Source organism: Haemaphysalis longicornis, unplaced genomic scaffold (assembly GCF_048455015.1).
Source record: "Haemaphysalis longicornis isolate Haplotype H1 unplaced genomic scaffold, Haemaphysalis longicornis Haplotype H1 scaffold_12, whole genome shotgun sequence".
In the NCBI taxonomy this organism is placed as follows: Eukaryota; Metazoa; Arthropoda; class Arachnida; order Ixodida; family Ixodidae; genus Haemaphysalis; species Haemaphysalis longicornis.
In genome coordinates, this window is record NW_027526225.1 from 60,798,426 (window position 1) to 60,816,529 (window position 18,104).

Consider the following 18,104-nt stretch of genomic DNA (forward strand, 5'->3'; position numbering starts at 1 on the left):
CTGCGATTGCCAGCGTGATGATATTTGATGAACTCTTGCCACGGAAAATGACCAGTGCCGCTGCTTTTTGCTGCTGCTGCTGCTGATGATGATGACAGCGATAGCCCGCATTGCGTTGGAATGGGTAAACTTTTTATACAAAAAGGATGAAATGGCGCGTATACTGCAGTGCTCAACGCGCGTCTCGAGAAGTGCTCGTCTCTTGCGGGGCAATGCGGCGGGTGAACGGCAATTTTGAATGCGAAACACGCACGTGTTCAAAAAGGCCCGTTTTTCTGACGAGCCTGCACTCCCTTAGTACGAAAAAAGTAGGGTTAAAAAAAAGGAACATCAGTTGCTAAATATATATATATATATATATATATATATATATATATATATATATATATATATATAGATATATATATATATATATATATATATATATATATATATATATATATATATATATATATATATATATATATATATAGCAGAGAAGAAATTCTTGGCTACTGTTTAAATATTCAAAAACTTGGGTGCGACCACTTGGAAAACACTAACAAAGACTTTATTTCTACAGTTTCGACCAGTGGCCTCGTCTGCTTCAGGGAACACTAACAAAGACTTTATTTCTACAGTTTCGACCAGTGGCCTGGTCTGCTTCAGGGAAAATTACAATTTTCCCTGAAGCAGACCAGGCCACTGGTCGAAGCTGTAGAAATAAAGTCTTTGTTAGTGTTTTCCAAGTGGTCGCACCCAAGTTTTTGAATATATATATATATATATATATATATATATATATATATTAATTCAGATTGGTTTGAGTTTACAGCATACAGCTTGAGATTTTCTTTCTATAGCATTGATGCCTGAAAGCAGATGTCTCTTAAACACGCGCGTCAAAAGAGCGCGCTTGTATTCGGTGCATTCGATCGTTTTGGCATTCCTGTTTAGATGTTTTCTTACAGTTCCGCCTCCCATGGTGCGTTTAGCGACACGTGCAGCTGACGTTAAGAAACTCCGCCCAGTGCAATTTAACCGAGACCGTTTTAGAGTGCCGCGTTCCTTAGGCCGCTGTGCCTGTAACTTTCTGAATGAGTTGCCGCGCTCTCTAGCTTTCGTTGTTGCCCAAGCTTCTATGCACCGAGGCGCTTATTCGGCGTAGCTCTTGTTTTTGTTGTGGCGCTATTCTGTTACCATTGTGGTGGCAGTTTCTTCCAAGAACTATACGAACAAGAGAATACGAACAGAAGGCGGTAGAAGCTGTGAGGCCACTGCTTGCGCACAACTGATTGATTCGCGCATCTTGGAACGGTAACGAAGCTGGCTATTCGTAGCTTGCGTGGGTGGGTAAATTCACGCTGGAGTTTTGCGGCATAAAAAAATGTTCCTTTTTTTTTTTTTTACAGACAGCGCGTGTTTCTAAGTGGCACACGAAAACGGCTATATGCGGAGGATTCAACACGCTACGCGTTAAGAAGCAACAGTTATGACCAGCGCGTGAACCTGGGTTTATCGAGGGAAGTTTTATTGCAACACAGAAGTCTCGACTTACGAAAATCAAATCTCGTAGTTTAACTAGCAGTACCGCGTTTTTTTTTTTTTTTGCTCGTGCGGTATTCTTTTTTTGTTCGTGACTTTGATTGACTGGACTGGATGAGAAAAAAAAAAGTTTATTTATAGGTCTTCTTGCGTGTTTGGGCGGCACTCCACCGGGTATGGAGCCGTGTTCTACAGCTCCCGACGGGGTTCAGCAGAGGTGGTACCCTTAATACAGGGCTCCAAGGGCCTTTGCTCCCTTGCGTGAGCGCTGAAACGACCGGTCTGATCTTCACAGCAGTTTCTGGCCAACAGTGGCGCCCTTTCCACCGCATTAGGATTCTGATTGATTGATTGATTGATTGATTGATTGATTGATTGATTGATTGATTGATTGATTGATTGATTGTAGGGTTTAACGCGCCGACGCAACGCAGGCGATGAGGCGCACCGTAGTGGAGGGCTCCGGATTAATTTTGACCACCTGGGATCTTTAACGTGCGCCGAAATCTCGTACACACGGGCGTTTTTGCTTTTCGGCTCCAACGGAAAAGCGACCGCCGAGGCCGGGAATCGAACCCGCGACCTCTTGCTAGCGGGTTAGCGCTACGCCTTCAACGCCAATCTAGCGCAACGCCTTAGCCACTGAGCCACCGTGGCGGGTCGCATTAGGATTCTTGGTTTTTGGGACAGCCGTTGTGTTTTGACATTTTCGTGGGGCGTGGTACAGGGTGGGCTTTTGATTTCCCAATGAACACTGATTGATTGATTGATTGATTGATTGATTGATTGATTGATTGATTGATTGAAATTTGATTGAGAGGCTTCACATTACTACAGAATGGCGCTGCCTAGCAACGCTCTTTATAGGCTTTTGTCGCCCAGCTTCATCCCTCGCAACTCGAATCTTGGAGCTCAGGGCATAGACGCTGCTCCCGGGTAAAAAAACCAAGACCCTCCCCACACCCCCACCTCTCTATTTATTCGTTACGTGACCGAGGAGTAGGAGATACTGCATTGTCCTTTTTGGAAAAACGCAGTACGAGTCCTCATCGTAAGGAAAGTACGCATTGCGGCACTCTTTTTACTGTCAGCATACGAAATAAAAATAACGAACCATTTCCGGGACATTGCGCCTACTAATACACCCGCGTGCACCCACTACTACGTCATTTCCGGTCGCCTGACCGCTACGCTCTGATTGGCAGCGACAGCTGTGGAGCAGAGACTCATTCGTAAGGAAAGGAGAAAGAAAAGGCATTTACACTGGCCATATGAAACCGGTAACGCGCGGGATGACGTGATTAGCGCCGTGGTAAATCGCCCATCACCCCGCTCCCGTGAGCACGGTTTCTTTTATTATACGAGAAGTCCTTCTCAGCCGTGCCTAGCGCGGAGGAGATAGCCGCGCCCGCCGTACTGGATGGAAGCGGATAGTTCCACGCTCTTAGCTGCTTCAATGGACCCTAGCCGTAGAGAGCCTGCGAGATTACCTCCAAGACGGAAAGGAGCCGCTGACGCGTAGAGATGAGCGCCTGGGTGCCCGCAGGGTGCAACCTTGGTGCCTACGCTCTTTCACTTCGCCGCGTCTAGATTTTTTGGGCGTGCACATTCTCTGGTCTGTTTCGACGGTTCAATTTTTTGCTCACGGCAGTTACGTTCTTTATCTCGGATCAGCAGGAAACTCAGGGAGAAATATCGTACACCAGCTATTAATCAGGTGGATGTAATATTCGTGCAACAATAACTTGCCATTACTAGAAAAAAGCCATTGGTGTAACGCACAAAGAAAACACTGGGGAAGTAGTTTGACTCTTTTTCGAATGAAGATGACCGTTGCTTGAAAAGTTTAGCAGATTCGGCGATGATTTATTCAGCGGCTATGATCGCGCGAACACCCGGGCTACGCACCATTCGGTTCATCCCCTTCTTCGGAGTCAGGCTAACGCAGCGCAGTGGAAGTGTTTCGCAGTACAACCTCAGTATATAAGCAGTAAATAATTCCCGCTTTTAACAAAGTATCGCTTAAAACAAAGCCAGCATTCTTCCCCGAGTACTTAGTTGCAGCAGCGGTTTACTGTACATTGATTATTCACTATAATTTCCTCCAGTATGGAATGACAGTCCCGATCGTACGTCTCCTGCGATACAAAATAACGATTTCGACGAATACCCCAATTCACTTAAGAAGCAATATTACTGCGCGAAATCAGCTATGAAGGCGCTATACAAAGTTACAAACTGATAATGACCACGTCGGTTCGGAAAGCCAGTGTTAGGTCATCCCTGTCTCGTGCTAACAAGCTGTCGCGAGCGGCACACACGCTCTTGCATGTCGCATAACATGCTCGCAAATTGCGCGCTCTTTCCCTCCTGTTCTCGACGATGCGACTAACGCGAGCTTGTTCTTTTTTTCCGTGTCAACTTTTCGGTCGAAGCGGCCGGGGGTGACGGAACAGGAACGAAACGCGGTATGGAGCGAGGCCGAAAAGCGAGTAGCCTGCCCGCTTCTTTCGGGAGTAGCGAAGCGGCTGCTGCAGGGCTCGTCGATCGATCTTTCTTCCACACAGCCGTCGTAGGAGGTGCACCGTTATATAGCTCACGTGTTGCACTCGCGCCACTCGATTTATGCGCATAATGTTACGCGTCTCCCCTCTCCGCTTAGAAAGAGATGGAACGGGTGTGGCGCACACCACCTGTGCCTTTCTTCTCCTTACCTTTTTTTTTCCCTCAAACTTCTGTTTCTTTGTTCTATTTCGGCATTTCGTGCTCGGTCTCCCCAACTTTAGCACTCATTGTCAGGTGCACACGCCCCCACATGCGGTTCAGACTGTTGTGTTTTATGTTGCCATCTTGTTGCGCTCGGTGTGAGTCAGCGGTGCACTGGTGCATTCTAGCGCACCTCCGGAGCGGCGTCGTCCGTCATTTATTGCGCGAGCGAGGGAGACGACGGCGCTGGAGGGGAAAAATAAGAGGCAGCGCGGGCATCATTCGACGCTGACGTATACCATGGCTGCTGCGAAAGGGGAGTAACGCGCGTAATTGCCTATCGGACGAGCCGGGTGGCTCTCGGGGGAGTTTTATTTCTGGGCAGGACGCAGGAAATAGGCCCTAACGCGGACCCTCTCTAGGCCAGTCACCTAGCCCGGCAGAATGTCGAAAAGATTCCCTTTCTGCATCGATGCCTAAATAAAAGTGCTAACAATGAAATACAGTACACCCTCATTGTATCAGAATCGCTTTACTATAATGCCTACTCATCCTCTATTGTCGCCTATAAGGAGCCTCCCCCCATATACAAGCTCACCCTACGGTAAAGCGTCATCGTCTACGCTCATCTTATATCTAATGAATACTGTCTCAGAACTTCACGGAACTAACTGTGAAAAACAACAAGAAACAACGCGATTCATTGAATTTAACTGTCTGCTTTATCCTCACTGTCGCCAATGAGGAGCGAGCAATGATGGCGATGACGATGCGCTGTGACGTACAGCCCTTGTCATAAGGTTCTAGGCTTCTAGGCGATGATATTAGGCCACAAAGTATTTTACATATACACTTTCTCTTAGACTGAGACTGAAAAGTGTTACGCCACAAACCTTCGGAAAGCACTTTCCATTCATGCTGTCATCAAATATTTGGGTCATACTTGAAAGCTGAGCCTTTGTTGCTTGGAAGTCATTGTGGCCGAAAAGCTTGTAGCGCGGCCTAGAAACGTTCGACAAGCACTGCACGTACGAAGGTATGTAGGCGGAGATGTGTGCTTGGAGCCAATGTCTTAATGGTTCTGCGAACTCACCGGCCGATACTCTGAGGATGCCCGTGGTCTCGACGACCTCTGATCCGCTCTTGGCCTCGCAGCGGTAGTACCCCGTGTCGTGGACGTCCGCGAGTATGATCCGTAGCTTCGATCCGTAGACGGGGACGCTGTTGGGCCCCGACTGCTGGCCAGCCGGCGAGGGCGCCGGGGCCGAAGGGGGCGAGCCGTCGACACCGCCACTGCCACCACCACTACCACTTCCGGAACCACCACCACCACCACTTCCACCGGAAGAGGAAGAAGCAGACTGGCCCGTAGACGACGACGGCGCTGTGGAGTACTGTCGTATCTCGAGCCGGTTCTTCTCCTCTTCGACGGGCGCGTCGTTCTTGTACCAGCGGAAGACGACCCGGGCTCCGGGACGGCCGCCGGCGACCTCGCACTTGAGTCGCACGCTGTCGCCGGAGTCCTTGGTCATGTTCACCAGGGGCTTCCTGATGTGAAGGCGCGTCACAGGACCTGCACGACAAAAGGAAGGAGAGCAAACGCTGTGAGCCTGGCTCATCCGTGAATGCCTCCCTGTATGCACCAGGAGCGCTTCCCTTTCATGCCCCCACCCCTTCCCTCAACCAAGCTCCATTTCCCTACGCGCCCTGCACGCTGTATCCCATGGTGTGAGAGTGCCAGCGTAAAGGATCAGACAACCGATTTTTGTCGAGTATGTTTTCGTCATCCCAAACGAAAGGGCATCACTTGCAATATCTTAACCCGTAACGGTTTTGCTGATCTACTCTTCATACGTGGCCCGCCAAAAAGAATGTTGGAAACCATGAAATTGTGCCGCGCGACAGCATACATTTAACTACACGTGAGATTAAAACAGGTTTCTGAAAACTTGTTCCCGGCTAAGAAACAATAAAGTGTCACCTTTCCTATATGCGGTTTTTGATTGATTGTAGGGCTTAACACGCCGACGCAACGCAGGCGATGAGACACGCCGTAGTGGAGGGCTCCGGATTAGTTTTGACCACCTGGGGATCTTTAACGTGTGCCGAAATCTGGTACGCACGGGCGTTTTCGCTTTTAGCATCCATCATAAAAGCGGCCGCCACGGCCGGGAATCGAACCCGCGTCCTCATGCTCAGCAGCGCAACGCCTTAGCCACTGAGCCACCGAGGCGGGCCTTTATGCGATTTTTGTGTCACGCGTTCAGATCGACGAAGTTGTTTGGACACGTACGGTAGTGCACAGTTTATACACTACGGGCCGCCAGCTTTCCGTCTTGAGGAAGTTTAGCGCAAAATTAAAATTATATCCGCCTGTTTTTTTTTTAGAAATTCCTTGCGGTTACCGTAGTATATAAAATGATGCCTTTCATTAGAGCTAGAGGCCATGCACTCCACAAAGATCGGTTGTCCGTCCCTTTCACCGCACACTTTTGCGATTTCTAATCCCTTGATCAGTGGGAGGAAGAACTGGCCAGCTCTAGAAGATCAGCTTCGGCTGATCCGCCGGGCTGAGACGGCTGGACGCTGCAACGGAGTCCTGAACTGAGGAAACCTGGCACTTGACTCGCTTTATCAAATAGCGTTTGCTCTCGCCCAGTCGTCACGTGTTTTGCGATATATCCCGGTATCGCTACTCGCGCAGATAAGCCGCGAAGACCAGTTCACAGGAATCAGAAAAAAAAGGCGCTTTCATTGTAACTATAAGAAATAGCTTTAAGTGGCTGCGCACATATGGAAACATGGCCGTTTTATTTGCTCGACAGAAAATCGTCTGGTAGTGGAAGATAACACGGCGAAAATGGGCGATGAGACAGGGACAAGAGGACAGTTCCGGATTAATGAGTAGAGCCGTGGTCCTAACCCACGGATGCGTCGCAGATACGTCATACAGATGGGATCCCGTTACACCAGGTACGTGCGAAAAGTAGGAGGGTGCGAGCACATGACGCGCCGTCAACGCTACTTACTTTTCAGTCTAAAACCCTCACTCGACAACTTATCCTGAGCGAGTTTTTGTGCGCTTGGCTTTGTTGCAAAGCAGTGGTGCTGTGCGACGAAACGTGCTCCATTTGCGCCCACTCAATCTAGAGGCCTGAATTACCTGCTTTGCGATAAAGCCAACTTTTTGAAGTCCACCTCAGCGAGAAAACGGCGTCGTTGATACGGGTGTTCCGCCGTCCATAAAGGCTTCCCACGTAACTCTTTTGAGGGATAGTGGTCCTGAGCGTATATCCGGCCAGGTTGCTGTTCAACCTCCGCCTGGAATCGCGCACGTGCTCACTACAGGAATTTCAATCACGAAAGCCAGCCTCCTCGGCCCTTTGCGTATCAGCGACATCTCATAACAGCAAGTTACTTTAGTTGAAGATAGACAAACATTCGTGACAGGCAAAAGACGGTGAGAGGAGCTAATGAGGAAGGACACTTCCAAACCGATGGGCTATGATTGTGTGGGCGCCTTGTTCCGGTTCGCAATGCACATGTGATTTTGTAGAGCGTTAGAGCGGGGTCACTAGAAGTACACGTACCTGTGACGCACTGTCCAGGCCACGAGCAGAAATGATGAATTCCATTACGGGAAAGTGAGACGACCAACCATGAAACGTTATTCTTTTGTCCCATTCCTCCGGTTTTCTTTCTTTCTTATAGTCTATCCTCGAGATCCGGCTTACTGCGCCGGTATCGTCACGGCCACTAAGGAAAACTCCGAGTACAGAACTCAGAAGGATGTCTAGTGCGAAATTCAGTTACTGCGTATGTATACCCTAAGGAGGCACGGCATTCAGGAACACAGCATTCAGTATGCACTTGCACCGTCACTGCACCGGCCTACTCCCGTTCGGTCTGTTTGCAAACGATAGGCTTTTGAAAGCCTTCGTTCCCTATTATTAGGTGTACGTGTTTCCGATGAGGAGGAGGAGCAGGAAAAAACGTTTAAAAGAAGTTTCATTTCACATTTTGTCCTGGCGGTTGCATTTCGCTTAAATATTCCTCAGCCTTAAGACAAGCATTTTCTACACTGTTTTTCACCGCGAAGTTAGCACGCTCCTTGTTATAAACTGTTTTTGTTCTAGTGTTATGACAAATTGGTCGAGCCACCGTAAGTCCCGCAGTGGATAACCACGAGATAGAAAACAGAGAAAGAAATGCGCGGTGCAGCCACCGTGGTCGTAACCGCCAATGCTTGTCGTAGCATATCGGTCAGTTTAGGTGAAAAGTGATGGCGATGCCTGCCATATGACAGTCGCGCGCGATCGTGCCAGCATCTTTATTGTAACACTTCTATTACACCGATCCCCTATTGCACAACTTTTGTAATGTTCTAATCGAAAGGAGAAGCATTTCTCGAGAATTAGAAAACGCAGAACTAATGTTCCAAAAACAATTAGGTGTGCTACCAGCTGCAGTCTTACCTTGGCTGGCTTTCTTTGTGGGCTTAGGAGTGTCGCTCGCGCTAGACGAGCCGGGACTCCTGGAAAAGATGAAAAACAGAATCTGGGTCACTTGAGAGAGAAAGAGAGAGAAAGAGAGAAAGAGAGAGAGAAAGAGAGGGAGAGAGAGGGGGGAGAGAGAGGGAGGGAGAGAGGGAGCTCTTTGTCAGAGAAGAAAGTCCAGAGGTTTTTGCATGTCGACACCGACATGCTACTCGCGGGGAAAGGGTAGGGAACAGCATAAAAGGCCCTGTAGATAGCGAAGCAGAAGAAAGGTCAGAAAAAAAGTAAAAAAAAAGCGTTCAGTTTGTGTAAACAGTTACACGAACATCACCGTAGTATTCTAAATCCTTCCAGTAGCGCCGATCTCGTCCAGGTAATCAAATAAAGCCACTTTCGGGGTTACTTGATCTGTCTAACGAGTTCGAAAGAGTATTGAACATGATGTCGGGTGTGAACATACAATCGCACATGCGCATAAGTCTCTCCAATCCGCCCCTCTCTAACACAAGGAGCGGGCACCACGCCTCAAACTGAAGAAAAGGATAACGACTCCACGCCTTAGTCGATTGTATAACCAATCGCTATCACCAATGACGGGAATGGGTGGTGATCTCAAAAGGTGACCCGCCATTGCCTCTTACAACAGATTATGCGGTCCAACATATCGCTGAGCAGATAGCGTTAATGTGTCGGAGCTGAAAGCCCGGTTAGTGAAGAGCGACAATGATAGCGATAGCGAGAGTGATGGGGTCTGAACCATTCGTAACTGTTTGCCACGGCGCACAGCACGCGGCTGAGAAAAAAGAACTGACAATATGAAAAACTTGCGCAGTTTGCACTACTCGTGCAAGTATGGAGAAACAGCAAAGCTTGCGGCCCCTCTCCCCTCGTGATACTGGAAGTTCTTCGTGACTGACAGGCCCCGATCTTTTTGTCCGCAGGCTTTCACATCTCTCCCAAAGTGGATCGCCCCAGCACGCGCTAGAATCCGCGGCAACCGGCTTCGCGAACCCGGAATTCGTGCTCCTCGCTTCAGGCGCGAATGCACGTGAACTGGCGAGAAGAACAGCACGCGACAGATCACGTTACGAAAGCTTGACCGAGGGGTTTTGAAGGTCGAGCTGGCCTACGCAGGGTGCTCCTCACGAGGAACACGCTTAAGTGCGCTTGGTATTTTTTCTTTGTATTTTTTGCGAGCTCCTTACAAACATAGACGACGTCGGGAGCTCCTCACGAGGTGCCCGCTTACTTGCGCTCGGCATTTTTATTCAAATTTTTTGCGAACGCCACCGGATCAAGCTCAAGCGTAAACAGCCTTGCTGTTGTTAGCAAGAGACCCCGAGATGGTTGCGGTGATGATTTCGAGGACGATGGGGAAGCCATGATGTACGTGCACACGATAGTGATTTTGCTTCGATGAACGGGACACACATTATGTGCTATAACAGAAAATTAAAAATGGGCGCTCTTCCCCACTACGAGAATCAAGGGATGAGCGCGTGGACGCAACGGAGAGGAAAGGAGGAAGGAGGAATGAACGTCCCTATGAAGAAGTTCGCCTTGGGGAAGAGTCCTTATTCCAGGACCCCTTGAGACCGTCCGGCTTCTTGGGCTCTCTTCACCAGCCAAAGCTGGTCATCAGGGTCCGAGCTGGACAGTGCTCTCTCCCAGTGCTCAGGGGAGGGGAAGGGCAGAGGGGGTAGGTCAGGGTTTTTATCACAGCCCCACACAATGTGGTAAAGCGTGCCCGGAGCCTCACAGAAGCGGCATTGCGAGGAGTAGAGGGTGGGAGCCAGAATGTGGGCTCTAGTTGGGTGGGGAAAGGTATTGGTTTGGATACCTCGAAGATGGTGTTCTTGTTCTTTGGTTAGATTTTTGTGTGGAGCAGGGTACATGGTTCGCTGCAGGCGGTAGTGCTGCGTGATTTCCTTGTAGGACAAAAGGGGACAGTCACGCCGCTGCTCGCCGAACTCCTGACTAGCCCGGTGTGTCAGATCGCGGGCATGCTGATGTGCAGCTTCGTTGCCAGGCACGTCGGCATGGGCGGGAGCCCAAATAATCCTTACGCGGTGTTGTGGAGGATTCTGCAGCAGAATTTGTGTGGCGGGGGGTGAGACGAAGCCGCTGGAGAAAGTTCTGCATGCTTGTTGGCAGTCCGTAATAATGATCTCTGCAGGGGTTTGAGCAATTGCTAGGGCTATGGCCGCTTCTTCTGCCTGTTGTGCATGGGTGGTAAGAATTGATACACTTGTGAGGAGGGCTTGAGCTGTAGTCACAACAGCAGTCATAGCTCTCCTCCCGGGATAGGAGGCTGCGTCTGTGTATACTGTGGTGGCGTTTTGGCCGTACCGTTTGAAGATATCTTTAGCTCTGGCTTCTCTGCGATCCTGATGGTGCGTTGGATGCATGTTCCGGGGTAGTGGGGCCACATCAATGAATTGGCGGATCTCATGCGGAAGGTTAGTCGAATCGGCCTGGGGATGTTGAAGCGGTGAACGCAGGCACAGCTGGTTCAGAATTGTCCTGCCGGTGGAGGTGGAGCTCAGACGTAATAATTGATTCATATGGTGAGCTTCGAGGAGTTCATCCAAGGTATTATAAACTCCCAAGTGTAGGAGTTTCTGTGTCGAGGTGCTGACAGGTAGTCCCAACGCCAGTTTGTACGCCTTGCGTATGATAGTTTCTACCCTGTCTTTTTCAGCCTTCGACAGCACAGCGTAGGGGAGGGCATAAGTAACCCTAGAGATTACAAAGGCTTCGACAAGTCTTAGCACATCCGCCTCTCTCATACCTCTCGTTTTTGTGCTGACCCTGCGGATCATGTGGGAGACTTGCTCCGTGGTGTGCTTAAGTCGGTCTAGCAGTTTGGTGTTGGAGCGATCCGCTTGTAGAAGCATGCCTAAGATTCGCAACCAGTGTTTCCTCTCCATCCAACTCCGGAGAGGAAACACTGGTTGCGAAAGCACGGTAACAACAAAGTCATGACGGTAGAAAAAACTGTGGTTGATTCCTCTTTCATAGGAGTCGGTAAAACACGAAAGTAAAATATGAAGCGAAATCTGCAGCGAAATTAGCAGGATTCGCGGGTCGGTGGCTGTCTTGTGGGTGTGCTTGGCGAGCGACGTCCTGCTGGCGGGTCGCTTCTCGCAAAGTGTACTGGCGTCATTTCCGTGACGGATATGACGTCAGTGAAATATTGGTGTATCCCGGCATGAAACACCTTCGTGTTAAAATATAAATCCCGGAAACGAACAACCCTAAGTATTACGTACTCTTTAGTACTAAAAGTTGCTTCCCCGCAAGAAGACGCTGTTTGCAAGGGTGCACCCTTTTAGAGGCCGCTTGCTTCGTTGTACTGGCGTCATTTCCGTGACGAATATGACGTCAGCGAAATCTTGGTGTATCCAGGCGTAAAACACTTTCGTGTTAAGACATCAAGCAGCTAACTCGGTGGACAACAGCGCAAACAGTTTGTAGGCCCTCACCAACTATATCAATCTTATCCCTGATGGTTGGTTTGGCATAAATTTGTCGGCGGCGTAAGTTGCTTTTGAGGACCCAAGCTTTCATTCATAATATCTTTAGAGTCACTTTTGAAGCTTAAATAATTAGCTCTTGGTTCTAGCTACGGCGTTTGAAAAGCAGTGGAGTCAAGCAGTGAAAGTAATTCATGTGGTTTCCAAAAACAGTCAGACTATAAACTAGCGATTCTTTGTGCTTCGAAGCACCACTTCTTTTATCAATACAAGTAAACCTGATGTTGTTGTAGAAACAGTTATCAGGGCCGAAAAATAAACGAAAAAATAGAAGAGAGGTGGGCGCCTTCCATTCACTTTAGAAAGCCGCATGCGAACGACGCTGCTCCAGGCCGGGAGACTTCGAGCTGCAAGCTGTCTAGCCCTAACTCCCACTGCTCCGGAATACACTTTTTATGCGCATCGTTTTGCTTTCAAAAAGAGGCGTGTAAGCGCTCAACACGAAAAGGATACGCGCACAGTGCAATGCCCGTGAATTCTGTAGAAGAAGCGGCGCAGGTCATTCACCTTTCATTCTCTACAAACGACAAACGAGTGAAAATAAAAAAAGAGGAAAGAAATTGAAGAGAAAGAAGGTATGAAACCACGCGTCATTTTCTGCCCCGCATATTCTGATTAATTCTCATGCCACCGAGTTCGGCTGCCAAGATCGAAGGAAGCTAATCTTCATGTTTCCGGTGTTTTTTTTTTTTTGCTTTTAAATTTTCCTGAGCACCCCCAACGAGTTGTACCACGGAAATACTCCATAGCTCACTCGCTAATCCGACATACGGAGAAGCACTCCCCTCCTGATATCGGATGGAAGTGAGAGAACCAGCAAGGCAGACATAGAGCGAAGAAAACTCGACCATGACACCTTCCCGGATAACGCGCGGCGAAATGCGGGCACCTGCGTGACTTATTGGCAATATTTGCATGCCGCCTCGGCCCTGACAGCGAATGTAAAAATTGGAGCGGGGGAGGCTCTCGGAAGTACAAGCCGTTCATCCGAAGAAGGTGCGCAAAATGAAGAAGGCCGTCGAGATTCATGTTTAAAAAAATGATAAAACGCAAACACCAAATATTATTGAATTCAACAACTTCATAAGAATGGCTGGGAACAACCACAGCACCCAGCATTGCTTATTTAGGCTTTTATTATTAAGTGAGCGACCTCTTCACACACACATATATTGGTAGCCTCTTGTGTGAAGTGTGACAACCAGGCCTTCGGAGTTTTAGTAACAACTCGGTGCGCTGGCATTGACACCTAGGTGGCGTTTCGTCCTAAGAAACCGTAGCGTGTCGCTCTCCGCGCTATCGAAATTAGGCGGCGATGAGGACACGGCGGAAGTAGGCTAGTTCCATACGTTCGCCGTGTTCGCACCACGTGTTTGTGTGCTCCTGGGTGTCATTAAAAAGCTCTCAGCCGACGGCTGTGTTTGACGCTGCGTTTTTTTTTTCTTTCGCTTTCGCTCTTGCTCTTTCTCGCGCGTACAACCCGCGTTTGGTTGGGTCGTGTCGACGACGGGTTCATTACTTTTCGCGCGGCGTAAACGACAAGCTCCTGGGCATCCACCGACGCGCGCGGCGGCGCGGCGAGCAATTTCGTCCCGAGTCCATATTTCATCCGGCGTCGACGGCGAAAAGTGGGATGAAGGGGAAGGCAAAGGTTCCGAAGGAAGGAGAGGAAGAAACAGAGAGCTGCGAAGATGAGTTGGGAACGCGGGTCGGGAACCTGGGAAATAGTTCACGCTTGTGTTCGAGCTTTTCGATCAGCTGACAGCGACAACAACAAAACAAAACAGAAACAAACACAATAATGACGAGGTGATGGATAACAATATTATAATAGTAATAATCGGTGGATCTTATGGAGAAGATCGTTTTGCAGCGCCTGGTCTGGGACCTTGAAAACAGGGCAGTATATCCACCACAAATGTCGGGCTTCATGCGTGGAAGGAGTAGCATGGATAATGTTCTTCTGTTATCACGGGACATAACCCAGCAGATGGCGTTAAGGAACATTGTCGTAGCTGTCTTTATGGACATTAAAGCTGCCTTTGACTGTCGCCCATGATGCTATTTGCGGAGAAATGACGGCTGCAGGTATCCGGAGACAGATGTTTACGTGGCTAAGGGACTATCTTCAAGACAGGACGGTATATATGACCACTACTAGCGGAGTTACTACCCGTCACACTATAAGACAAGGTGTTCCGCAAGGCGGCGTCCTTAGCCCTGCTCTCTTTAACATCTGTCTTGTTGGTCTCCCAAAAGTATTACCTCCTGGCGTGAATGTATCATTGTAGGCTGACGATATATGTGCCTGGTGCTCAGGGAGAAACCGCCGAAGCATACGAGAGAAAGCAGCAAATGGCGATCCGAAAATTGGCGTGATACCTGGAAAATTGTGGTCTGCTTCTTTCTCCTGAAAAAATGCGCTGCGATGGCATTTACAAGACGCGACATGTCTCGTTATGCCATGACTGTAGCAGGCTGCACCATACCATATGTGCGGTGCCATCGATTCTTCGGCATTGTATTTGACAGGTCAATGTCATGGACCTATCATATTCGATGCCTCAAAGACAAACTACAGTATTTCGTGCACATCCTACGGATGCTTGCAGGCACTGCATGTGGTTGCTTGGATGCTTCGCTGCTACGACTCTACAAGGCACTCTTTATTGGTCTGCTTCGCTACAGCCTGCCTAACCTCGGTTCACTGTCCAAGAGCAACGTCAAGCAGCTAGAGGCACTATATATACAGGCGCAAGCTATGCGCATTTGCCTGGGACTCCCTAAGTGCACTTCAACGACCGGGACACTTTGTGAAGCGAGATGCTTCTCAGCCAGGGTACTATTAAGACAAGAAAATATCCGTGTCTGCCTCCGCCATGTTAGCGCTTCATTGCCCATCATTTAGCTGATAGCTCTACCAGTCATGTGCAGGAATTCTTACCGGTTTGCTGTCAACGTCCTATTACAACCGATTTACCACCTTGGCAGTTTTCTACGTGGTCAATAACAACAACAGTGCCTGGAATCGGCAATAAGCCAGCGATGCCTCCACCGGCCTTTAACTACTACACACTTCAGCATATAGTATGCTATGGCGGGTATACCCACGTTTATGCTGATGGGCCCATGAATTCCAAATCTTCCGGCATAGGTATATGAGTGAGGTGAGGTGACTGTGAGAGGGAAAGAGGTTCCCAGCCTGCACCACATATGTATCGCAGGGAGAGAAAGGGAAGGGAGGGGGTAGAAATATGGGTTGAGGTAGTGGTACAAAGGTGGTTTGGGACAGGAAAAGGAAGGGGTAATGGGGAAGAGAACATCTCCGGGTGCCTCTGTGAGCCAAAATCTCAGCCACAAGACATCGGCTACAAAAACCGAGCTGGCAGCAGTAAAAGCTGCGCTGCCCTCAAAACCCCTGAGTAATTTTCCTGGACTCCCGCTCTGCGCTACAAGCGCTTCTCAAGCGAGGAAGTAATCACGGCCAACTGATACAAATCAACGTCATACACACAGAGGCACTCCGCAAAGGGCACACTTTCTTTGCAGCGGTTGCCAGAAGACAGTGGCATCACGCACAATGTGATTTTCTGGTCGGCTCGCGCGCGAGGGAAATTCCACGAGCTCACCAGCACAACTCCCTTTATCCAAGGAGGACGTCACCAGAATAGCCACAACTCTCGGATGGCGCATGCAATTGCAGCACTGGTGGAACCCAGACCCGCAGTACTCCCCCCCTTTACGCTTTTGGTATACCTCACGGTTTATCGAGGCAAACCGAGTGTGCTACACATCACCTGCGCCTCAAAGTAGCGTATACCAAAAGCTTTGTTAACAAAATCGGTCTGATGGCATCACCTCTGCGTCCACTTTGCGGTGTACCAGAAGACACTGAACAACAATTGTGTGTTTGTCCACGTTTCAACTCGGCGCGAATGACAGCGCGAAGTATATTACGGGCGGGAACTCTCAGAATGAAGGACTTTTTAGGCCCCTGGAACAGCGAAGACAGTGCGGTGCGGAGTTTGAAAGCTCTTGTGCGTTTTCTCAGAGACTCTGGACTTGACTCCAGCCTGTGACTGCCCTCTGCCTTTTCTTGTTTTTTTGTCTTTTTATGTGTGTGTGCGTGTGCCTGTCTGGTGCAGTTTCTTTAGTTTTTTACTTTTCTTATTTGTATTATTCATGTAAGCGTATAACCCCCATCACATGTTCACCAACCATCTGAAGTAGCAAGCCCAGCATTATGCAGGGCTGATCTCTTCGGTGTCGCATTGAAGAGTTTGCTCTCTCTCTCTTTTTGAAAGCACGTGCACCCTCTCCTCTTGTTTACCCCGTGAAACACGAGGTTCGGGCCCGATGCGCGCGCCTTGCTCACAGCTAGAAGCCCACAATACACCGTTCTCCGTACACCTGTCGCACACTGCGCCGAACGTGCTTTGCGTCCTAATAGTTTGTGAACTTTACTTGCAGCCTTTCCTTATACCAAATGACTTTTGTCTTTGCTCTCTCACTGCTGCCTCGCATTGTCCGACATTCCCCCCCCCCCCCCCCCACCTCTCTCTCTCTATCATCCCCATCTGGCTGCTCTGCTGGCGGCAAGCCCCTCTCTCTCTCTCTCTCTCTCTCTCTCTCTCTCTCTCTCTCTCTCTCTCTCTCTCTCTCTCTCTCTCTCTCTCTCTCTCTCTCTCTCTCTCTCTCTCTCTCTCTCTCTCTCTCTCTCTCTCTCTCTCTCTCTCTCTCTCTCTCTCTCTAAAAATCCCTTAGTTCATTTGGTTAGACATTTCCGGAGTGAAGTCGGCCCGCTAACTTTGAGTTGCTTATGCAAAATGAAATAAACTTGCGTACGTGTTCTTAAGTGACAAAGACATAGACCCTATAAAACCAATGTGCAGTTCTGGCTGAAAGAAACTCCTTTTGGTCCCCCCCAGTTCCTTCTAAATAAATCACACGAACAGAGGGTGAAATTTGCGCAAAGAACCAAAGCAACAAGAGAGAGAGAGAGACAGAGAGAGAGAGAGAGAGAGAGAGAGAGAGAGAGAGAGAGAGAGAATGCACCCGTAGTGCCTGATATTTATGTGACGAAGCACTCCTCCATTAGTCATTCTGCCTCATCAGACATACAGGATGCCCACGCTAATAGATTCAACTCTTCTCTACCAGGAAGCAGTGAATGCAGAAGACTGAATGCCTCACGGCAGCAGAGTAGATTTTGCGACCATTTTTTACTCCCCTGAAGTCATCGTTCCTGGGATGCACTCATATGTAACTGCGTATACCCATAAAAGCACACCGAGAACTACATCTAGCCAAGTGCTTTTGCTGCCTTCTATTTCAGGGATATTCTCTTTTTTTCTGAGGAAAACAAGACACTTTCTCTTCGAAGGCTGGAAATAAATTTCTAAACTTTTTTGGCCGCACGCAAGGAGTAGATTAATGATGAAGGCGGAAGAGAAAAACACAACTTGGCTTTCCCCCATTACACACGTGCTTTCAGTGGAGTATTACTCACAGGAAGTTTTAGCGTCGGACGCCGCAAACTGCGGCAGCCTCCCTGTAAGCAACAGCCGGTGTACAGAAATCGAATTGAACATTTGTTAGGGAGCCCAAACCAACACCAAGCTGGCTTGGAACTGCCACTGCGGTTTAACGCGCGTCAGGGCTAACTGGCATATGGGGCGCGCTATTGTTAAGGGCTGCTGATTAACTTCGGACCGCATGTTTTTCATGAGTATGCGCGCGCACCTCAAACACATGGCATTTTTTCTTCCTCTCCATAAGTGGCAGTTGCGGAATGTCGTAGGTGCAACATTCCACAACGTCCGGCGGCTGCGGGAATGCCATA

At 49.0% G+C, this 18,104-nt stretch overlaps 1 protein-coding gene across 1 annotated transcript in view; it reads right to left on the reverse strand.

Moving 5' to 3' along the window:
- LOC144162733 (tyrosine-protein kinase transmembrane receptor Ror-like) overlaps window positions 1–18,104 on the reverse strand; it is a 288,345-nt gene that overhangs the window by 70,497 nt on the left and 199,744 nt on the right. Inside the window, exons 3-4 of the mRNA XM_077693373.1 lie at window positions 8,706–8,764; window positions 5,324–5,803 (exon numbers count right to left, since the gene is read on the reverse strand). Coding sequence (XP_077549499.1) covers window positions 5,324–5,803; window positions 8,706–8,764 — 539 coding nt within the window. The remainder of the gene's footprint in view (window positions 1–5,323; window positions 5,804–8,705; window positions 8,765–18,104) is intronic.